Source organism: Petaurus breviceps, unplaced genomic scaffold (assembly GCF_028583685.1).
Source record: "Petaurus breviceps papuanus isolate PSGF00001 unplaced genomic scaffold, PetGlider_PUasm1.0 229, whole genome shotgun sequence".
In the NCBI taxonomy this organism is placed as follows: Eukaryota; Metazoa; Chordata; class Mammalia; order Diprotodontia; family Petauridae; genus Petaurus; species Petaurus breviceps.
Genome location: NW_027185903.1, coordinates 18,269,524 through 18,290,482, shown reverse-complemented (window position 1 = coordinate 18,290,482; position 20,959 = coordinate 18,269,524). Strand labels below are relative to the sequence as shown.

The window sequence follows — 20,959 nt, the reverse complement described above, 5'->3', positions numbered from 1 at the left end:
CCTCTCCTCTCCTTTCTTCCTCTCCATCTATACTACTTCACTCATCAGCAAAGATCACTTGACTCTTAGCCTGGTGCTTTCTAGTTCACCACACTCACTGACTCTTGTCTCCAGGAGAGAGGTAGATACGTCTCAACTATCTTATGTCTGCCTGAGGACCTAGCACAATATATTTGTCATATGGAGCATACATTAAAAATACAGTGTTTGTATGGCAGGAATGGCTCCCCAAATCTGGGTATTCTAAGTGCGAAGCTGGAAGAAAAGAGCAAAAATCCAGCATCTCAAGAGTATCCACCTCCTTTTTGCCTCTTCTCATTCTTTCATCCTGCGGAAGCTGGCTACAGAAACACGTATTTGTCAATTGAAAAGTGGGTTAATGCAGATCATCAGTTTCATAAGGCTTTCAACACAGCTATCAAACAAAAAAAAAAACCATTTGAAGCCAAACTTCTCATTTGGGCCAAAAGAAGGAGCTGAAATCAGCAACAAAACTATCCTACCTACCAACTGCCCAGGAACAAAAAGTCATACCAATTGGCTGTGTAGACTGGTTCTGAAATCTAAACCCTTTCTTCCTTTTTCCACATATATAATTCTTCCTAAAATTGGGCCATAAGATTTTAGAGTTGGAATCATCTGGTCCAACTGCCATATTTTATAGGTGAGAAAACTGAGGGAGCTCAAATTGACTTAATTGCCCAGGGCCACACAGCTGGTAAGTAAGTGTCTGAGGCCAAATTTGAACTTGAGAAGATGGGCCTTCCTGATTCCAAGCCCAGTGTTCTATCCATTGTACTGCCTAGCTGTCCAGGTAAAGGCACATGGGTAGTTAGTAGCAACGCCATCAATGTTAGAACCAGAGCCACTGATTGGAGATTTAGCTCTCTTTCCCCTATACCACAGTTCCTCATTTGGAGACTGCCCTTATCAGGGGATTTGCATTTCCCAGTTAAAGTCCAATGACATAAAAAATTCTTTGTTACAAGGGATGGCTTTCTAGGAAAAGAAAGAGATGTGAGAAACTTAGGTGAGACGAAAACAAACAAGGCCAGCTAGGCGGTGTAGTGGGTAGATCTCAGTGCCTGGAGTCAGAAGATGTTAGATCAAATCCAACCTCAGACACTCACTAGCTGTGTGACCCTGGGCAAGTCACTCTACCCTATTTGCCTCAGTTTCCTCATCTGGAGAATAAGTCAGAGAAGGAAATGGCAACCCCCCCCCCAGTATCTTTGCCAAGAAAACCCCAAATGAGAACACAATCATTATTTTATGCTCTCTCTTCCTAAAAGAAACCTAGAAATTACAGCAGGGTATTAGGCTACTAGACTATGCTACATTTATGAAAATGTTGAACTAATTTTCTGCTTTATTTTGTGATGCTTATGAAAACCTTCCTTTTGCTATTTGATCAGGAATTTAAAAGTCTGTTTGAGATCTGTCAGGACAACGGTCCCAGTGTGATGGACTGATGATGGGTGTGCCAGTTGAAGTCCGTCCAGAGCCAGAGAGCTGCTCCTAACTAAGAGCGGTGGCAGGAGGGTTTGGGGACTGGTTTCCAAGGTCAGACCATCAGATCTGCTTCCCATCATTGAAAAATACCACTACGTGGTCTATTTCCAGAGACAATTAGGGAAAAGAAAAAGAACTTAGAGGTTCTAAAATGTTTCTAGCAGTTGTCTTTGTGATAGCAAAGAACTGGAAATTGCGGGGATGTCTGTCAGTTGGGGAATGGCTGAACAAGCTGTGGCATAAGATTGTGACGGAATACTACTGTGCTATAAGAAATGATGAATTCAGTGATCTCAGAAAAAACACAGATAGACTTAAAATAATGAAGAGAGAAATGAGCAGAACCAAGAGAATGTTATATATGGTAACAGCAATATTGTTTTAAGACTTTGAGCAAATACATTATTTTGACTATTACAAATACTCAAATTAACTATGAAGGACATATGAAGAAAAATCTATCTGTATCCAGAGAAAGAACTGAGAAATAGATGTATAGAATATTTTAACACATACGTACCTTTTTGTATCTAATAATAGCTGTCTCTAGGGTAGGGGGTAGGGTGGGAGAGGAAGGGGAAAAAGACATTTACATGATAATTGTATATTTGAAAGGAATAGCAAGTTGTGCATAGTACATTTGTAGTTTCATGGACAATTATCTTTTTTATTGTAGTGTTATGGAAATGTTTTCTTTATTCCATAAATAAAATAGAAAATTTTAAAAAGAAAGAATGAAAAATACATGTGAGTCCTGCCTACTGGAGACTACAGGCATTTATTTCAGTGAAAATCAGAGTTGTTTCTGAATCACCCACATATCAGTTTCCCTGCTGAGAAGGTTACCTGAGTCATTGAACTTTTCTGTAAATCCTTGCCTGCCTTGGGAAAGAAAGGAAAACACTTAGCTAGAAGACAGCCAAATATTCCAATGGGAAGGTGCAAATTGTTTCCTTGAAATAGTCTGAACTCAGCTAGAGGTTAATATTCTGTTTGCTTTCCTGGTCAGAATTTTGGTGTTTTCTTGGTTTGGATCTACTATTTACTTACGTGTGACCTTGGTCAGTCAGTCAGCAAACATCTGTTAGGTGTCTCCTGCATGCCCGGCACAGTGCCATGCATAAGGAATACAAATACAAAGAAAGGCAAAAGACAGTCCCTGGCTTCAAGGAAGTGTGTGTGGTGGTGTGTGTGTGTGGGGGGGGGGGGGGGCAGGTGGTTATGTTGCTGCTGTCTGTGAGCATTAGTTTCCTGCTCTACAAAATGAGGGCCTTGGATTGGACCGTAGCCCCTTCCAACTCTTCTTGACCTATTAGCTGACCACTCAGGCCAAGGGCCTTAGAGGAATGACCCATCCCAGTCTGTGCCAGCACTCTACTGTTCCTAGAAACAAGAACAATTCAGGTTTCCCAGCCAAGGATAGAGTGGACAGTGGTCACCAGTAAAACAGAAGGCAGCTTCCTTCTACCAAAATAGCCCAGCCTCTGTAGGCCTCTAGACAAGACACTGGCTATTTGCACAGGCTGCTTGCCCAGGGTACTTTGGCTCCTGGCTTTAAGATCAGAACTGCAGATGTTCCCTTGCTTGGTTTTTTGTTTTGTTTCCACTCTCATATTCACTCTCTTGTGGGCTTATAAAAATCTAGAATAAGGCTTTAAATAGGCTTGTAGGTACCAACCATAAGGTAAGAGAAATCTGCCTTCCTATATCATGAATTGAGATCAGCAGTGGATACAGCTCAGGGGCTAGAGTCAGGAAGACTGAGTTCAAATCTGGCCTTAGACAGGTATTAGCTGTTTGACCCTTGGCAAGTTACTTCACCATGCTTGCCTCAGTTCCTCATCTGTAAAATGAACTGGAGGAGAAAATGACAAACCACTCTAGTATCTCCGGATGGAGTAATGAGGAGTCAGACACGGCCAAAATGAATCAATGACAACAGTGCTACCATAAGCTTTGCCTCAGTTGCAAGTAGAATAGAGACATCCTGAGACAGCATATTCTCAGATGTTGGCAAAGCCGTGTACATGCCATCAGGTAGAAGACACCTAAGCCATCTGTAAATAGTTTTTGGAGTGGGAGTAGGGTAGGAGAAAGAATCCTTATCAGCCCAATTCATGTTCAGAAGTTATCAGTCATCAGCCATGCTCTGATCCTGAGAAAAGAGCTGAACAGACATTACCCTTGAAATAGGGCTGAGTAATTGTATCTCCTGCCACCTTCCTGAGCCTGGCACAGGCACAAAGGTTGTAGCTCCATGCCTGTGCTTCTGACAAACATTAGAACACATCCATCGTGTTTGCTGGGCTTGTTTAAACCATGTGAGGCAAATTAAGTGCAGAATTAATATTTAATCAGAGCCACAATTCACACTGAAAGACATCATGGTGTTTAGTCTTTATGAAAGCAAGAAGTGCCAACACTTACCCAGATGGGGGCCTGTGCAAGGTTAAAGATTCATAGCAAAGCTGTGTGTAGATTCATGGGTTAAGAGCATTCCCCAGAATGTCTGGAGATCAGAGAAAGAGACAAGGTCTGCTTGCTCTCCTGATATCATAGCCAGCTCCAACTATAGGCACATGGTACCCCAAGCCAAGATTCTTTTGGGAACCTAAGTAGTCTTCTTATAACTTCAGGGCACCCAGGACGATCAGTTTACCAGCTTGCAGCACAGCACTGATAATCACTCAAACAAAGAGAAACGTATAATGGCTCCCATTCCTGTGGTATGGGGTGGGACAATGCAGAGGGCACTGGACTTGGAGTCGTGAAGTCCCAAGGCTCTGAATTTGTTTTGGACATTTGCCTTACATCTTATGGGGAATCATAATCTTGTTCATTCATTCACTAAACATTTATTAGGTGCCTACTATATTCCAGGTACTGTACTAAGTTTACTAAGTACTAAGAGATACAAAAAAAGCAAAAGATGATCCCTGCCCTCGAGGAGTTTACAATCTAGTGACGGAAACATCACGCAAAGCAAGCTAGCTATGTATAGGACAAATAATTAACAGAAGGAAGGTACCAGAATTAAGAAGGCACTGGGGAAAGCTTCCTGTAAGAAGTGGAATTTTGGGGACTTAAAGGAAGCCAAGGAGGCTAGTAGTTGGAGACTATTGTATTTTGACCTAGCAGAGAGCTTAGAGGCTACTGAATCCAACTAATTTTCCAGTTTAGGCAACTGAGGCACAGAAAGAATAAGTTACTTACCCAAGGTCAACTCAGTAATTATCTGAGAGAGGATTTGAATTCAGGTCTTTCTAATTTCAAGTCTAGCACTAGCCACCACTCCACTTACTGGCTCTGGGACTCCGGGCAAGTCATTAACCTCTTTGAGTTTCAGTCTTCTCATTCTTAAAATGAAGGGGTTCAATTACAAGGCCCCTAAAGTGCTTTCAAGATCAATGTCAATGAGCTGAGGTTTACAAAGGATTTTGTTCACAATAATCCTGTGAGGCTGGTAGTGCAAGTGTGGTTAATCCCATTTTATGGATGAGGAAAGTGAGGTTCAGCAAGCTGAAGTCACTAGATTCCAGTTCTCTGCCTCAATTCAATAACATGCTGTTTCTGGAGGGACGTTCATTAACAACTGCAACCCAGTTTTCAAACAGATTTCTGCCTCATTTGCCTATGTGATAAAAAACAAACTGCAGACTTCATGCTGAGCTTCTTCTCTGGGTGCCTATATTGAGCAGAGCATAAAGGATGGCTTCATGTTATGAAGATAAGAGAGAAACTCTTGTTTTCATCCTGCTGAGCCACCAGCCATGACAGCAGAATAAACGCTCATCTCTCCTGGTCATCAGTTTGACTGTTCATTGTACAAACCAAATCATTACTGATCTGTTGGGGTTTTTTTCCTGGTGGGTTCAAAGATACAAAACAAGTCCCAGCTTCATAAGCAGAGAAGCATTTCTTTAGGTGGGGGAAGGGAAGAAGATAAAACATTTATATAGCACCTCCTATGTGCCAGGCACTATGTTAAGCACTTTCTGAAAACAATTATTTTATTCTTAATTTATGGAATACAGCAAGCATTTCTATAACATGGTATGATAAAAAAAAAAAAGATGATTGTACGTGAAACCACAAATCTACTATGTAGAACTTGCTATTCCTTTTAAGTATATAATAAAGTTATCATGTAAATTTCTTTTTTTCCCCTTTTTTCTTCCCTCCTTGTCCTAGAGATGGCTACCATTAGACACAAATAGGCACATGTGCACATGCGCATTGTGTATGTGTGTGTGTAAAAGTATTTTATACGTACTTCTATTTCTCAGTCCTTTCTCTGGATGCAGATAGCGTCTTCCGTCATATGTCCTTTATAGTTAATTTGGGTATTTATAATAATCAAAATGACTTATTCACCCAAAGTAGTTCTTAAAGCAATATTACTTGTTCTGTATATAATGTTCTTTTGATTCTGCTTGTTTGGTTCTTTATTATTTCATGCAAGTCTTTCCGTGTTTCTCTAAGATTGTTGAATGCATCATTTCTTACAGTTAAGCACTTTTTACCAATATTATATATGATCCTCACAACAACCTTGTGAGATAGGAGCTATTATTATCCCCACTTAATAGCTGAGAAAACTGGGGCAAACAGAGGTTAAGTGATGTTTAGGATCACAGAGCTAGTAAGTGTTGGGGGGGGGGGTTGAACTCAGATTTTCTAGATTCTGAGCTGCCTCCCTTTTTTAAAAAAAAAATAAAATCAAGATCTGCTAATGGGAAACAGAATTCAGTTCACTACCTCTTTCTAACAAAACCCTTACCTTAGGGTGACTGCATTAAATTTTCACCATATAGAAAATAACTTTGGTCAAGGTCAGAGTGGAAGGGAATTGATCTAATTGCCAGGGGTGGGGAACCTTTGCCCTTGAGGCCACATGTGGTCCTCTAGGTCCTCAAGAGCAGCCTTTTGACTAAATCCAAACTTCACAGAACAAATGAGAGGGTTGGACCAGAGGACCTCAGAGGTCCCTTCTCTCCAGAGCTCCGATCCTGTGATCTGAAGTCAGAAGACCTAGATTTGAACCTCACTTCTCTTGGCTCCATTGCAAAGACATTTCATCTCTTTGAGGCTCAGGTTTTTTTGTCTGTGATATGAGACAGAAGCAGCAAGGTGGTGAGGGACAGCTAGGTGGTGCAGTAGATAGAGAGAAAGACTTTGTGAATTCAAATCTGGCTTCAGAAACTAATTGGCTATGTGACCCTGGGCAAGTCACTTAACCCTGTTGACCTTGGTTTCCCCATATGTAAAATGAACTGGAAAAGGAAATGACAAACCATGCCAGTATCTTTGCCAAGAAAACCCAGTTGGGGTCTTGAGGACTCGGACACAGCTAAAACGACTGGACAACAATAACAACGAAACAGTTGAATTAGTTGATCTCTAATATTTCTTTCAGTTCTGAAGCCTATGAAATGGAGCCCCCTACGATTCCTTGGATGGATAGACCCACAGGACTCTCTAGGGTTATGTCAAGTGACCAAAAGAATAGGGCTGTCTTGTGCCCAATTACACATTGGGTTCAGGCCTGTTCCAAACACTGAGCCATAGCTGACTCAGTCTCCCCACACCATCAGTTGTAAGGCTATTCTGCGGCTGTCCAGAGCAGGCATGATCATCGTTAGGGACGTTTGAGCAGGATTGTTTGTCTAGCTCTGATGAACCTTCTGTTTCATTGTCAGCTCCTAGTCTTCTTATTCTTGTTTTTTTTCTCCTTCCTTTAGGTCTGTTCCTTATCCTAGGCTTGATACTCTACCCTGCTGGTTGGGGTTCCCAGAAGGCAATAAACTACTGTGGACATTATGCTTCTGCCTATAAACTAGGAGAATGCTCGTTAGGCTGGGCCTTCTACACGGCCATTGGTGGTACTGTCCTGACATTCATCTGCGCGGTCTTCTCAGCACAAGCCGAAATCGCCACGTCCAGTGACAAAGTACAAGAAGAAATTGAAGAAGGGAAAAACCTGATCTGCCTCCTTTAATTTGAGAAAGAAAGAGAGAGAGAGAGAGATCAAAGCCTGTTCTTTCCTGATTAACTTTGGAAAAGGATCCACTTTCCTGTTTTCACTGATTGTGACCATCCGTATGTCATCAGGGGCCTGTTTCTACTGAAACCATCCTACATCCCAGGACTCTGAGGAACCAAGAGGAAGAAACAGCCCATGTCAGAGAAGCTGGACACAAGGCCACCAATGGGGCAAGGTGGGGGAGGGGGTTTAGAAGCATGTAAATAGCATATAAACCATGTTAAATAGCTGACAAATGCTCTCATTGTTAGATTGCATCTTCCCAGGAGCCCCTGAAGGATTCTGAGTTAAGTACTAAAGCCAGCAATCTTTATTCTGGACAGGATGAGACAGGGAACTAGGTTGGGGGTGTCAAAAGGATCCTCTGTGTTTTGAGAACAGCTTCTACCACGAATTTAGGACCCTTGTACAAAGAACACCCATCAGAATGAATTGGGGGGGGGGGCAGAGGAGGAGACTGTTGTCTAAGGTGACTCCAAATACAGCTTACTGCCTGTTACAGAAAACTTTGCTGGGTGAAAATGAAACTACACTCAATTTCTGCAGGGGAAGAAACATGGAAGTTAAAGGGGAAACAGGCTTTTGTTAACTGGGTCAAAGCACTCGCCTTCCTTGGGTACCATGCAAAGAACTGAAGGTGATATTAACCTGGGGATTGCAGCCTCCCCCATGTGAAGATTCCTCAAGATGAGGTACCTTCTTGGGTTGGGTGGACCAAAAGTCAGTCTGAGATTGGAGAAACTGGGTAAAGATGAAAGTCTTAGAACCTAGTGGTAAAGAAGTTGCCATCTTTGGTCTTTTCAACACTTTGAGCCCACAGACACTGACACTTTTTTACACCTTAGGCAATAGTACTAGTGAGTGTCTGTGGCTAAAATAAGACTTCCTCCCCCAGCCCTCAGCGTCCAGACTTTTGGTCAGCTGCCTTTCTGGACTAGCTAGGCTGGTCCTTGACCAACAAACACTGTCAGCAGGCCTCCGCTTGAAGCCTTTCCATCTTTGTAGGACCTGCCACGGCTTAATCTTGGAGAAAGAATGCAGGGTCACCTCCACATCTAGAAATGTCAGAGTAGGCTTTAAGTGGTGGCTACCTCTAAAATGAGAGATAAATGCTTTTCTTTCCTGAACATAGTCAAACAGGCCAGCCTGGTGGGGCCAGCAAGACCTGAGGCTGTCCCAGATTTCCAGTTCAAATGCAGATCATGTGTTTTTCTCCTGGTGTTAGGACTTGGCTTCATTCAGTTGCTGAAGGGAAGCTCATTCCCTTTCCTCATTCCAGAGACTGATGTCCCAGGGCCAGCTGTGGCCCATTCAGATGCTTAACTAAGAAGCCCTGCCAAATTCTCAGCATTTGTGGGGAGACATTTTCCCACTGTTTGTTCACCACGTTGCTGTCAGCTGTATTTCCAAATCTAGCAGCAACAACAGCAATACAGTTACCACAACTGACTTTTTTTTTAACAGGAAAAAAAAGGACAGCTAGTCATGACTTTAATTTTTCTAAGCATAGCAACTCTTCTGGAGGACAGACTTAAAGAAGATGAAATGACTGTAATGAAGGAATGTTTCCCCAGAAGTTGTAGGTTTTAAGAGTCAGTAAATCTGAAAACACCCTGTGGATACCCGTTGCATGTTCAGGGTACGTGGACAAACTCAGGAAGTCTACTCCCTGTCTCTGGAAAAGTTCTACCAACTTTGGAAAGTGCCTTGGGGATCAGAAAGCACACCTATGTTCATAGCTTTATCGTTCTGATTGATTCTGAACTTTATTTTTTAAACCATATTCATAATACTCCTCTCAATACTACAGTCCCTGGTTTACAGGCGTGAAATCTTCATTTAGGTTCCTTCGTGTTCATGAATTGGCTAAATCTGGACATTCATAATTTAGAGAAAAAGGATTTTTTGTGAAATTAGCTAAGGCTGTTACTTCTTCTGTTTCATGAAGTATCTAAAAATATTTATCAGTGAAATCAAATTGACTGCCAGATCCCAAGGAAACCTTCAAAGAGACCAACAGAGATGCTTCCTTATTTTTGCTTTCTTACAACAGCCTTTCAGCTCTGAACGCTGACTCGGCTGGAAACAACTGGCCCGAGTCATCTGCTTAGAAGAATTTCTCCCACTCTTCTCAGCAAACCCGACTCATGTGTTTGTCTTTGGATCTCTTGTATTGGAATACTTAGGAAAATTCATGATCTCCCTGGGGGCTAGGTATTCCTACTCTAGTTCCTCTTCATGGTGTGAAGGTGACCCTTGATTCTTGAAGTGCTAGTGTTGTATCAATTCAGTTTACTAAGCATTAAGCTGCTCTTGTATGCCAGGCACAAAGTCAAAAAAGAAAACTGTGCTTGCTCATAAGGACCTTCCATTTTACCAGGCAGAGAATGCTTTGAGTACGGGCGCCATGATGGTCTGAATATTTCTAATTGCAGAGATAATCTTCAGCAGAAGGCTGTGGATGATAATAATAATAAAAGCATTGGCTCTTGGGTCAAACTACCTTTGTGACCTTGGACAAGTCACACCCAATTGATGGTGGACATCAATTTTTTTCATCTTCAAAGTGGAGGGATTAGAATAGATGGCTTCTGAGGTCCTTTCCAGCTCTAGATCTATGGTTTTAATCAAGAGCTCCCAAAATAATTGATTAGAGTTGGGGTGGGGAGGAGACTCAGCATATAGTACATCAAGTTAAAAATTGTCACTTCAAACAATAAGTCAAACTAATTACCAAGTTGAATATTTCTAATCACCTAAAAAGTTGGCAATGCAAAAATCATTGGAGTAAAGTACAAGAGTAATGAAGAAGGTGATGTAGTACTCTGAAAACACAGGAATGCCTTTTGGGAGGCGTGCCTTCCACATTTTGGTATAGCACTAAGCTACTAAAACACTGTGCCTCTAGCTTTAGAAACTCTATCCATTCTGTGAGGCCTCACAGAAAATATGGGAAATTCTCAAGTTTCATCCTAGGTAATTCTGATCTCAGGTGAGAAAGGGTTCTGTGAAGGCTTCATCCTGTTTCCTGTACCTCATCACCCTCTGCTCTCCCTCCCCTAGCCTATCCTCAGTAAGTTTCCAGACTCAACTGAGGGCCAGAGGATTGAGCCAACCACCTGGGAGACTGAAATCTTTTGAACCTTTAGAAGTGCTCCAGAATTTGGGCTTTCTGAGATTTTCTCCAGCAGCCCACTTTAAAAGCTGCGTAATCACTGCTGGGCTCTTGCCCTTCCCCTAGTGATTGCAGTCGCTTGTGAGTACACACACCTGCCATAATGCCAGTAGCAGCAAAGCTTGGCTGCAGGTTAGCCTGACCTAACTCAAGGAACCACCCACAGGATGGAAGTTGGCTCTGATGCTGAGAAAAAAAGAATATTCAGGTCTTCTGTTCTAACCACTAGTTCTCACTTTGACCGAAGTCCAAAGTAAGTAGTAAGTAGATTGTAAATCCTGTGACTCAGATGAAGAAGGAGAGGCAGGTGTTTGACTTGGTGACTCAGCTCTTGTTTTGAAGAGTGGATTCTCTATCTCATTTTTGTTGTCTACACTAACAGCTTAGAATCTCGAACTGCATCTGTTATCACATATAATTCTAGGGTTAAGAAAGACGCTAGGTAGGTCTGGGGTCCAATCTTGTATTAATGCTCTGACCTTAAAGTTTCTATGTAGGCACATAATCCAGCTTCATTGTTTGTTCAGTTATTGCTTTTAGGGCAAAGTATTTCAGTTTTATTCATTAGGCAAAGGTCTTTTCTTGGTTCATCAACAAATGTTCCCACACCTATTTTTTTTCCTCCTTCATTTCAACCCTTGAAACAATCTCAGTATCTCTTTTGAAATCCAACTAATTTCTATGGGCTTAAATAATTACAAGAACCAAAAAGCCCCCTCTCTTTACATCATACCATCATCACCTTTATCTGTGTGGCTGTTGTCTTGGCTGTAAGAATGCTGCTATCCCTACAGTTATTCTGTTCCCATCGATTACAAGATGTAAACATTTGTGTCCAGAGCCAAAAAAAAAAAAGTATTTTCATTCCATTAGTTGGAACTTGCAGGATTTTCTTAAAAAGTACCAAGAAAATGAAACCACTGAAAAACATCCCACACACTGAAACTAACCATATAACAGGAAGGAAATCTACTTGGTGGATAAAAGTGACATCAGACCTTGATGGCTGAACTACACTGAAAGATCAGATAAACTGTCATCCATCCATTCATCCACCCACCACTACACATCTCCTTCCACCAAAACTTCCAGAAAATTGTCTTGGCCTGGACTCAGGTTATTCTGAATAGCTATTTAAAAACCACTCAAGATGGAGACTATGCAGGGAAGAAATGCAAATGTTAACTGTTCATTTCTCAGCTCTTCCATTTTTCTAGCAGATATAAGAAAAAAAAAGTTGCAATATTCGTAATCCATTTCAGCTGACCATCTCATATTATATCGCTGAAAATGTCATATGCTTAGACTATTGCACCAGAAGAGTCCTATTTATTTTGCCGAAGTCTCCACTTCAGGCGAATTTGTAAGGTCTTGTGATGATGCAGAGTGAATTATGAGGCTCCTGAAATGTTTGCTGATGGTTCTGTGGATTCTTTAAACCTGTGTGTTAATTCAACAGTGTAACATATTGACTTGGGGTGGGGGGTATTTTTAATCATTTTCAATCTGTGGTTTGATAAACTTTTGTTAAACATGTACTCAGTAAAGTGCCATAGTCCTTCTTTTGAAGTGTAGCATATTTAATATATATATGTGTGCATGTATATATGTATATGTATGCACATATATATACAAGTACATGTATATATACATACACAAGTCTGTGAGAGATGTGCAATAACAAAGGCGTATGTTTTGTTTTTGAAAACTGGAGAAGAGTTGGAAAAGGGTTGGGGGGAGGGAGGGAATCATCCTGTTCAAAGCAAAGGAGAGTTAAGAATGTGGGCTTTGGCCTCATAAACCTATGGCATACCAAAGTGAGAAAATGAGAAGAAACTGATTGTTGATGTGAGTTTAATCTCAGTCTATAAAATCACCAGGCGTTTTTGTTTTTTTGGAGAGTTAAGCCTGATGACCCAGGCCCAATTTTTTGCTAGCCTTTAATTTGAAATGTGAAGCTGCCAAGCTGCTTTTATGTCAGGCTAATTTCTAGTAGCAAATATATTTTATATATATATATATACATATATATATCTGTATAATCACTGAGGAGCTTATTTCTGAATATGCTTTTTTTACACTTGTCATCAATGTGGGACCACTGCTTCGAGGCTGTTTTCACACATCTCAGCCACACCAGTCTTGCTTTTTAGTACAGGCATTTTCTGTGTAGTGACAGTGAGTGGAATTTTATAAAAATTCTAGACCTGTAGTTACACATTTATATTTAGGGGAGATGGCTCTGTGAGGCCAAAGGGATGGAAGGCAAGACCATGTTTTCTTTTGAGATTGTGGTGAAACTCTCCATTGGCCTGAGGCATCATGGGGGAGGGGGGGAGGTGAAGGAGGACTTCAGTGCCGGATGGTAGGTGACAGCCACTTGAGCCAAATAGAAATAAAACTGTGCTGATGGACTTAGCTTGAGCCAGTCATCATTTGTGGTACTCCTATTGTGTTCTCAACTAACATGTTTTTCTAGCATTGCCTAAGTTGCTGTGCACATGTATTTACCTTCTTTCACACCCCCAAAGATCTCAATTAAACTAGACTTTATAAACTTATTCCGAATGTGCCTGATTGTATTGATTTGACTGCTGCGGATAGATTCCTGATCAAGAACATATTGTATATATACTCTGTGCTAATTTCATGGAGCTTTTGATAGGGAATAAAAAGTTTCCAAGTGGGCTAAAACTTCTATTTATAGGTAATGCTACATATCTTTATTTAAAGATGAGGATGTAAAACATCTGTTGAGAAGAGTCTCAGAGTTAATGGTTATGGGGGAAAAACAGAAAATTTAGGTAGAAGATTATTCCAGAAAGTAAAGCTACAGTACTGAACACAAAAGCATTTTTTGGTTTTGAGGAACAGCAGGGAAGTTTCGACCTCCATTTCTAACCTGTTCTGGTATTTTGGGGGGAGTGGGTGGAGTGTTCCTTCCCCTCCCCCCCACCCTTCTACATAACCTGGTTTCCCCCTCCTCTGCCACTTACCATATTGATGTCAGTGCAGACAGCAGATACAGCTCAGAACCCCTGATCTCACTCAAGTGATCCGCCAGCCTCAGCCTACAGGGGTGTGTCTGTGTCTGTGTGTATGCACGCGCTCCACCACACCTGGTGAGGAAATGCCATATAAACATACCATAATTGGAAAATGGTAAACTGACTGATACTTGCCCTCACTCCAAAATATCCAAGCCAATCATACGAAGGAGTTCACACTTCCTAAGGAAGCTCTTTCCCAGGACAGACTACAGTACTCTCACTAGCTCCCTTTTTAGTAACTAAGGTAACTCAGCTTGTCAAGTACCATGGGGTAGGTAGGACAGGTTACTCTGATGGAGTATTCCTTGTTCTCACCTGAGGTCTACAGGACTGAGTGGTATCATTTGGCATTCTGGCTTCTTCTGAGCCTTCCACAGATAGCACTTTATAAAATAAAAAAAAAAACCCAGCAAACCTTTCATGTACAATATTGCAAAACCACCATTGAGGGAGGTTATGCAAGGATTATTTTCCTCGTTTTTACAGATAAGAATTCAAATTCAGGCTACTAAGTGGTGAAATTGTAATTTGAACCCAGGTTTCTTGACTTCTGTTTCAGTATTCTTTCCCTTATACCTTATTCTCTCTCTCCTCTCTCTGTCTCTGTCTCTCTCACTCTCTCTCTCTCTTCCTCTCTCTCCCTCTCCCTCCCTTGCCCTTCCTCTCCTGTCTCTCTTTTCCTCCATCCTTTTCTCTTCCCTGCCTCCCCTGCACAGTGCCTGGCACATGACAGTAGCCATATAAATGCTTCTTCCTTCCCCCTCCCCCTTCTCTCTCTTGTCTTTCCAATAGCAATCTATTAGAACTGGGGATAATTATCCAGACAGTTAAGACCAAACAGAAACACTGCACAAATCATTATCTGGGTCCTTCTGAGAAAAAGTAGCGTTTGTGGTTCGGTTTCCCAGGTGAGTGCCTCGATTTTTTGAGATGCTTCTTGACTAGAAGTCAGATGTGAGGCTTAGAAAATTTGCCTCTGACCAGGAAACCTCAAGGCTGAGCACATCAAAGAGACTTTGTCCTGCTTCTATCATCCTACTAAACACTGAACAATAAGCACCTATATACTGTCATGTCCAACTCTTCGTGACCCCGGGGACCATGGCCCACCAATACTGTCCCTGGGGTTTTCTTGGCAAAGATACTGGACTAGCTTGCCATTTCGTTCTCCGGCGAATTAAAGCAAACAGGTTAAGTGACTTGCTCAGGATCACACAGCAAGTGAGTGTCTAAGGCCCCACTTGAATTCAGATTTTCCTGATGCCAGGCTCATTGGTCTCTCTATTGAATCACCTAGCTGCCCTGAAGTTGACACCTACTTATCTGAAATTGTGAGGCACCACAATCTGTCTAAACACTGACATTTCCATATTGATAACTTTAAAATTAATAATTTATGTGACTATAAATGTATATATTATATAACGTGTGACTAAACATATACACATGTATGATTATATATACTGACTTACAAAAATGTCTTTGCTCAAGTGTCTGCAATGGTCTTCCAATTCATGCCAATGATTTTAATTCCAGCAGAAACTGAGCACACACACACACACATACACACATATACACACACACACTCCTTTATTTGTTTGGCCTTATTTTACCCAGCATCTGTCTGGGGCTCCAGCCAAAATAATGCCATTTGGAATGATTAGGAAGCAGGAAGAGAGATGAGGCCAATTTACTGCTCACTCCTCAACCTTTTTGAGGTTTTTCAGAACACACAATAATGATGCTACAGTGAGTGACAGAACCCTTCCTAGACAGCTTCCAAGATTTTCCTTAACATAAAGGCAGCATACCCAGATTCCTTGATATCTTATTCCAATTCTACATGCACCATTCATTTACTTATGTGGAAGTTACTTGGGATATGTCCCTGATGGAAAAGTCAGTTCATCTTTCAGGTATTAAGTCTTGAATCCTCCAAATAAATTTCCTGCCCACTCTCCCTAGAGTCCAAAAGCAATCCTGTGTCTTCATTCCAAAGGCTGCTATCACCTCAGTCATTCTACCTGGATCCCGAGATTGCTGCCCAGAGAGAGAAGGGGGCAAGCTACTCCCTCTATCCTTTTCCTCACAGTTTCCACTTCCCCTTTACCAGGGCAGTTTTGCAAGTTTAGTCTAACTATAAAGGGCTTTGAGTAGTTCCTGTTAGAAAGGCCCATCCCCACAGAAAAGGGAAAATGGAGGTATTGAGCTGAAAGGAAGAATTTCTGGACACATTAATGTGTTCAAAAGGAAATGATGGAAGTCCATTGGTTGCAGGATGCTTTAGGCCTATTTGATTTTAAGCTGTTTAAAAGCACATCTTACTTGTGTTTGTTCCTTCCCACACCATGAGTTGTACCTTACACCTAATAAGTTTCTTGGTATTTTGAATGAACAATGAATATCAGAATTTGCTGAAGGTTCATCTCCATGACCTAGAGTAGTTCCTTCCATATCAATTGGACTGATATAGCTAATGAAATGGGGATGATACAGTGGGAGCATAAGGCAAGGGCACCTAGGTGGCACCATAGTGCATAGATCATTAGGTTTGGAATCAGAAAGACATCCTCCTGAGTTCAAATATGGCCCCACATTTCCTAGCTGTGTGACCCTGGGCAAGTCACTTAACCCTGGTCGTCTGTTTGCTCATCTGAAAAACAAGTTGGAGAAGGAAATGACAAACCACTCCTAATATCTCTGCCAAGAAAACCCTAAACATGCAGTCACAAAGAGTGGGACACAACTGAACAGCATATGCCTGGACTAAAAACATCAGAGGAGGGGGCAGAATCAAGATGGCGGAGTAGAAGCAGGACCTCCCTGCTTCTCCGGCTTCCACCTTCCCTAATCCATGTAAAAAGGGGACTCTAAACAAACTTTGGAGCTGTAGAACCCACAAAATGACACAGAGAAGCTAACCTCCCACTGAGGACAGCCCAGCAGGCTGGCAGGAATCGGGGCAACACTCTGGGAGCCAAGCCCAGCCCCATGCCAAGGCTTTAGCCCTGGGCCGGCCTGACCAGCTGCCGGCCAGAGGGACTCCAGATCGGCAGCAGCTGTGGCCATTTCGAGATTTAGCAGCACATAGATGCGAAGGTCAAAGTGAGAGGTCAGTGCAGTCTGGACTTTGGGACCCAGTAAGTGGGAATGCGTGGCTTTTGCCCCCGGGGTGAGAAGCCAGCCCAGCCAGCCAGCACCACATGGCAACTTCAGTTCCTGGCCTGCAGAGTGTAGGGGACCAAGCACCAGTCTGATGGGTAATCACTCTTGCTTTAACCTGCTTGGATCTGGATTGCAGTCTAGGGTGGAGGTCCTGGGGTGTGAGTCCAGCTTGCCAGAGCATGTGGAGGCCTCAGAGAGGGCACCCATCTAATACCTCCCGCAGCTGAGAAAACCCCAGCGTTTGGAACGAAAGCTCCCCTGTCTGGTGGCAGAGTCCTACTGTGGCAAAAAGGCCAAAAGTCAAGTAATTGAGTGGCAAAATGAGCAGGCAAAGGAAACTAAGCAAACAGAAGATTCCAACATTACACTCCTATTTTGGGGACAAAAAGGAGCAAAGCATGGAACAGGAAGAAAACAGTGAAGTCAGAACTCCTGCACCAAAAGCTTCAAAGGAAAATACAAGCTGGTTACAGGCCATAGAGGACCTTAAGAAGCAGATAAGAGAAGTGGAGGAAAATTTGGGAAGAGAAATGAGAACAATGCAAGAAAATTACGAAATGAGAGTCAACAGCCTGACTGAGGAAAATAACACCTTAAAAAACAGACTGACTCAAATGGCAAAAGAGGCTCAAAAAGGCAATGAGGAGAAGAATGCCTTAAAAAGCTGAATTTGCCAGATGGGAAAAGAACCTCAAAAGCTCAATGAGGAGAATCATTGCTTCAGAATTAGATTGGAGCAAATGGAAGCTAATGACTTTATGAGAAATCAAGATGCTGTTAAACAGATCCAAACAAATGAAAGAATGTGAAATATCTCATGGAAAAAACCACTGATCTGGAAAATAGATCCAGGAGAGATAATTTAAAAATTATTGTACTACCTAAAAGCCATGATCAAAGTAAGAACCTAGAAATCATCCTCCAGGAAGTTCTCAAAGAAAACTGCCCTGATGTTTTAGGACCAGAGGGCAAAATAGAGGTTGAAAGAATCTACCGATCACCTCCTGAAAAAGATCCCAAAAAGAAAACCCCTAGGAATATTATAGCCAGGTTCTGGAATTCCCAGATTAAGGAGAGAATATTACAAGCAGACAGGAAGAAACAATTTGAATATTGTGGAAACACAATAAGGATAACCCAGGATCTGGCAGCTTCTACACTGAGGGATTGAAGGGCTTGGAATGATATTTCAGAGGGCAAAGGAGCTGGGATTAAAACCAAGAGTCACCTACCCAGCAAAACTGAGTATCATGTTTCAGGGGAAAATATGGTCATTCAGTGGAATAGAGGACTTTCAAGCATTCTTGCTGAAAAAACCAGAGTTGAATAGAAAATTTGACATTCAGATACCAGAAGCAAGAGAAGCATGAGAAGGTAAACAGGGAAAAGGCATCATAAGGGATTTATCAAAGTTGAACTATTAACATTCCTACATGGAAAAACAATAATTGTAACTTATGAAACTTTTCTCAGTAGGTGAAGGGAATAGAAATATATGTGTCTATATATGAGGGTATATGGACATATGAATACATATGTGAATGTGTGTGTATATATATGTTTACAGGTATACATAGATAGAGGGCACAGGACCAATTTAATAGGAAGGGATGATACTTAAAAGGTGAAATTAAGAGGTGACAGAGGAATATAATGAGAGGAGATGGAGAGAGACAGAATAGGGTAAACTATCTCAAATAGAAGAGGCAAGGGAAAATGGTTACAGTGGAGGGGAAGAATAGAAAGGCAAAAGGAAATGGGTCAACCTTATTCCCACTGAATTTGGCTCAGGGAGGGAATGAAATACACACCAAATAGGGTATCTCACCCTCCAGGAGAGTAGGGGGGAAGGGGATGTGAGGGGGGATCATGGAAGGGAGGGCAGGCTGGGGGGGGGAGGGAAGTTGGGAGCACACACTTTTGAAAAGGTACGGGAACAAAGTAGAGAATAGAACAAGTGGGAGGTGTGATAGGAGGGAGGGAAATATAGTCAGTCTTTTACAATATGTCTACTATATTATTGTTTTGTATTAGCTACACATGTACAATCTATACTGAACTGCTTGTCTTCCCAGTAAGGGTGGGTGACAAGGGAGGAAGAGAATGAATCTGGAATTCAAAGTTTTAAAATCAAATATTCAAATATATGTATGTATATATGTATATATTCATACTATTTTACATGTAATTGGGAAATAGGATATACAAGCACTGGGGCATAGAGATCCACTGGAAAAGTCAAAGGGGGTATGGGAGAAGATATGGGAGAGAGCAGATTGGAGGAGGGGATATCAGTGGGACTGCTATTTTTGGGCAGTGGGTAGGGGAAAAACGGGGAGAAAAATTGTAACTCAAAATCTGGGGGAAATAAATGATGTAAATCAGAAAAAAAAACATCAGAGGAAAATGAGAGAAAAGAGTGACATGTTTATGAAGCAGATAAGACTTGGTGACTGAAGAGATAAAGAGGAGGAAAGATGACCTAACATTCTAATCATAGAATGAAAGAAAAGTTGCAGAATCGACCAAAAATAGATTGTTAGGGAAAGGAAACAGTTTGTTGGAGGAGATAAATTCAGTTTTCAACTCTGACAATACTGGAGAACACTAGTGTCAATAACCTGTAAAATAACTGTCAATATGAGAGTAAGAGAAACATGGTTTCTAATGCTGACGTTGCTACTTGGGCAAATCATCTAAATGCTGAACGTAGTTTCCTTGTCTCTAAAAGTCATCACTAGGGGTCGGTAGGTGGTGCAGTGAATAGAGCACTGGCCCTGGAGTCAGGAGGACCTGAAATCAAATGCGGCCTCAGACACAACACAAAAAACTAGCCGAATGACCTTGGGCAAGTTACTTAGCCCCAATTGCCCTACCTTCCCCCTGCAAAAAAAAAAAAAAAAAGCAAAAAACCCCAAATAAACAAACAAAAAAAAGTGGCCACTAACTTTATTTGCCACGCCAGAGAAGCCAATAATGTCAGAGAGAAGATGTGAAAGTAATGATGTCATTAACATGTCAAGTTCATGTGATTCAATTAAAAAAAAAAAAACAACACTAAATCATTGACTACATGAGGCCGTTAGGAAGAAAATAGGCCCTGCTCTCAAGGTGACTGACATGCCACTGCAGCCATTCCCCAGGGAACAAAAGGTAAATTCAGGTGGGAGAGAGGACTAATGGCACCTCAACTAAGCCTGGAAGGAAATGAGGGATTCTAAGAGGAAGATTTTAGAAGGGAGATGGTGGTAATACTTGAGGCAAGCAGACAAGATTCCAAGCTGAGTTTGTACTTCATCCTTCCCTCAGGGTTCTTTGGGTATTTCCTTTGTTTTTGCAATTTGAAAGGCAGATTTGTAATCACTCATTTCTTCTAGCCCTCTAGTCCAGTTCAGGTATTTCTACTAAGGGGCAATGATGCTTTCTGGAAGCTAACCTGAAACCTTTAGCACCTGGCTTAACATTCCAAGGTGGAAAAGTGAAACTATGGAACTCATTCAGTTCACCTGTCTCCATCAGAGTTTCTTCCAGCCCACTATTTATTACTTTATCTGGGAGAGATTTGAATGTGTTTGTAGGTAGTTGGGAAAGAGCAATTGGTTTTGTTTTGTTTTGGTTTTTGTCATGGACCCCTTTGGCAGTCTGGTGAAACCTACGAACCCCTTTCTCAGAATATTGGAGAAAATACAAATTTTGAGTTAGAAGGTTAGTGGAAATAAAGTTTTTTTTTTTTCCATCCAAGTTCACAGATCCTGTGAAATCTGGACCCCAGGTTAATAACCTCAGTCCTTCACCTCCCCTACTGGGAATTTTTTTTTTGAGCAGGGATATGACCTGTGGTCAGATCTTTGAGGAATATTGATTTGGTAGCACTATGGGGGATGCAGTGGCAAGACTGGAAGCAGGAAGATCAGGAAGCTATTGAAATAGTGTCTTCATCTACCATATACAATAAGTTGTCAAGTCACGTGAATTCTACTTTGACAACATCAGACCACATCTGCAGCACTGTGT

The 20,959-nt window shown here is 41.6% G+C and overlaps 1 protein-coding gene across 13 annotated transcripts in view; it reads left to right on the top strand.

Moving 5' to 3' along the window:
- LHFPL2 (LHFPL tetraspan subfamily member 2) overlaps nt 1-13,291 on the top strand; it is a 260,793-nt gene extending 247,502 nt beyond the window's left edge. For all 13 annotated transcript variants that reach the window (XM_069096301.1, XM_069096291.1, XM_069096295.1 and 10 more), the window contains one exon: nt 7,254-13,291. In XM_069096301.1, the coding sequence (XP_068952402.1) occupies nt 7,254-7,510 (257 nt within the window). In that variant the 3' untranslated portion in view covers nt 7,511-13,291. The remainder of the gene's footprint in view (nt 1-7,253) is intronic.
- Nucleotides 13,292-20,959: the final 7,668 nt, after the last annotated feature.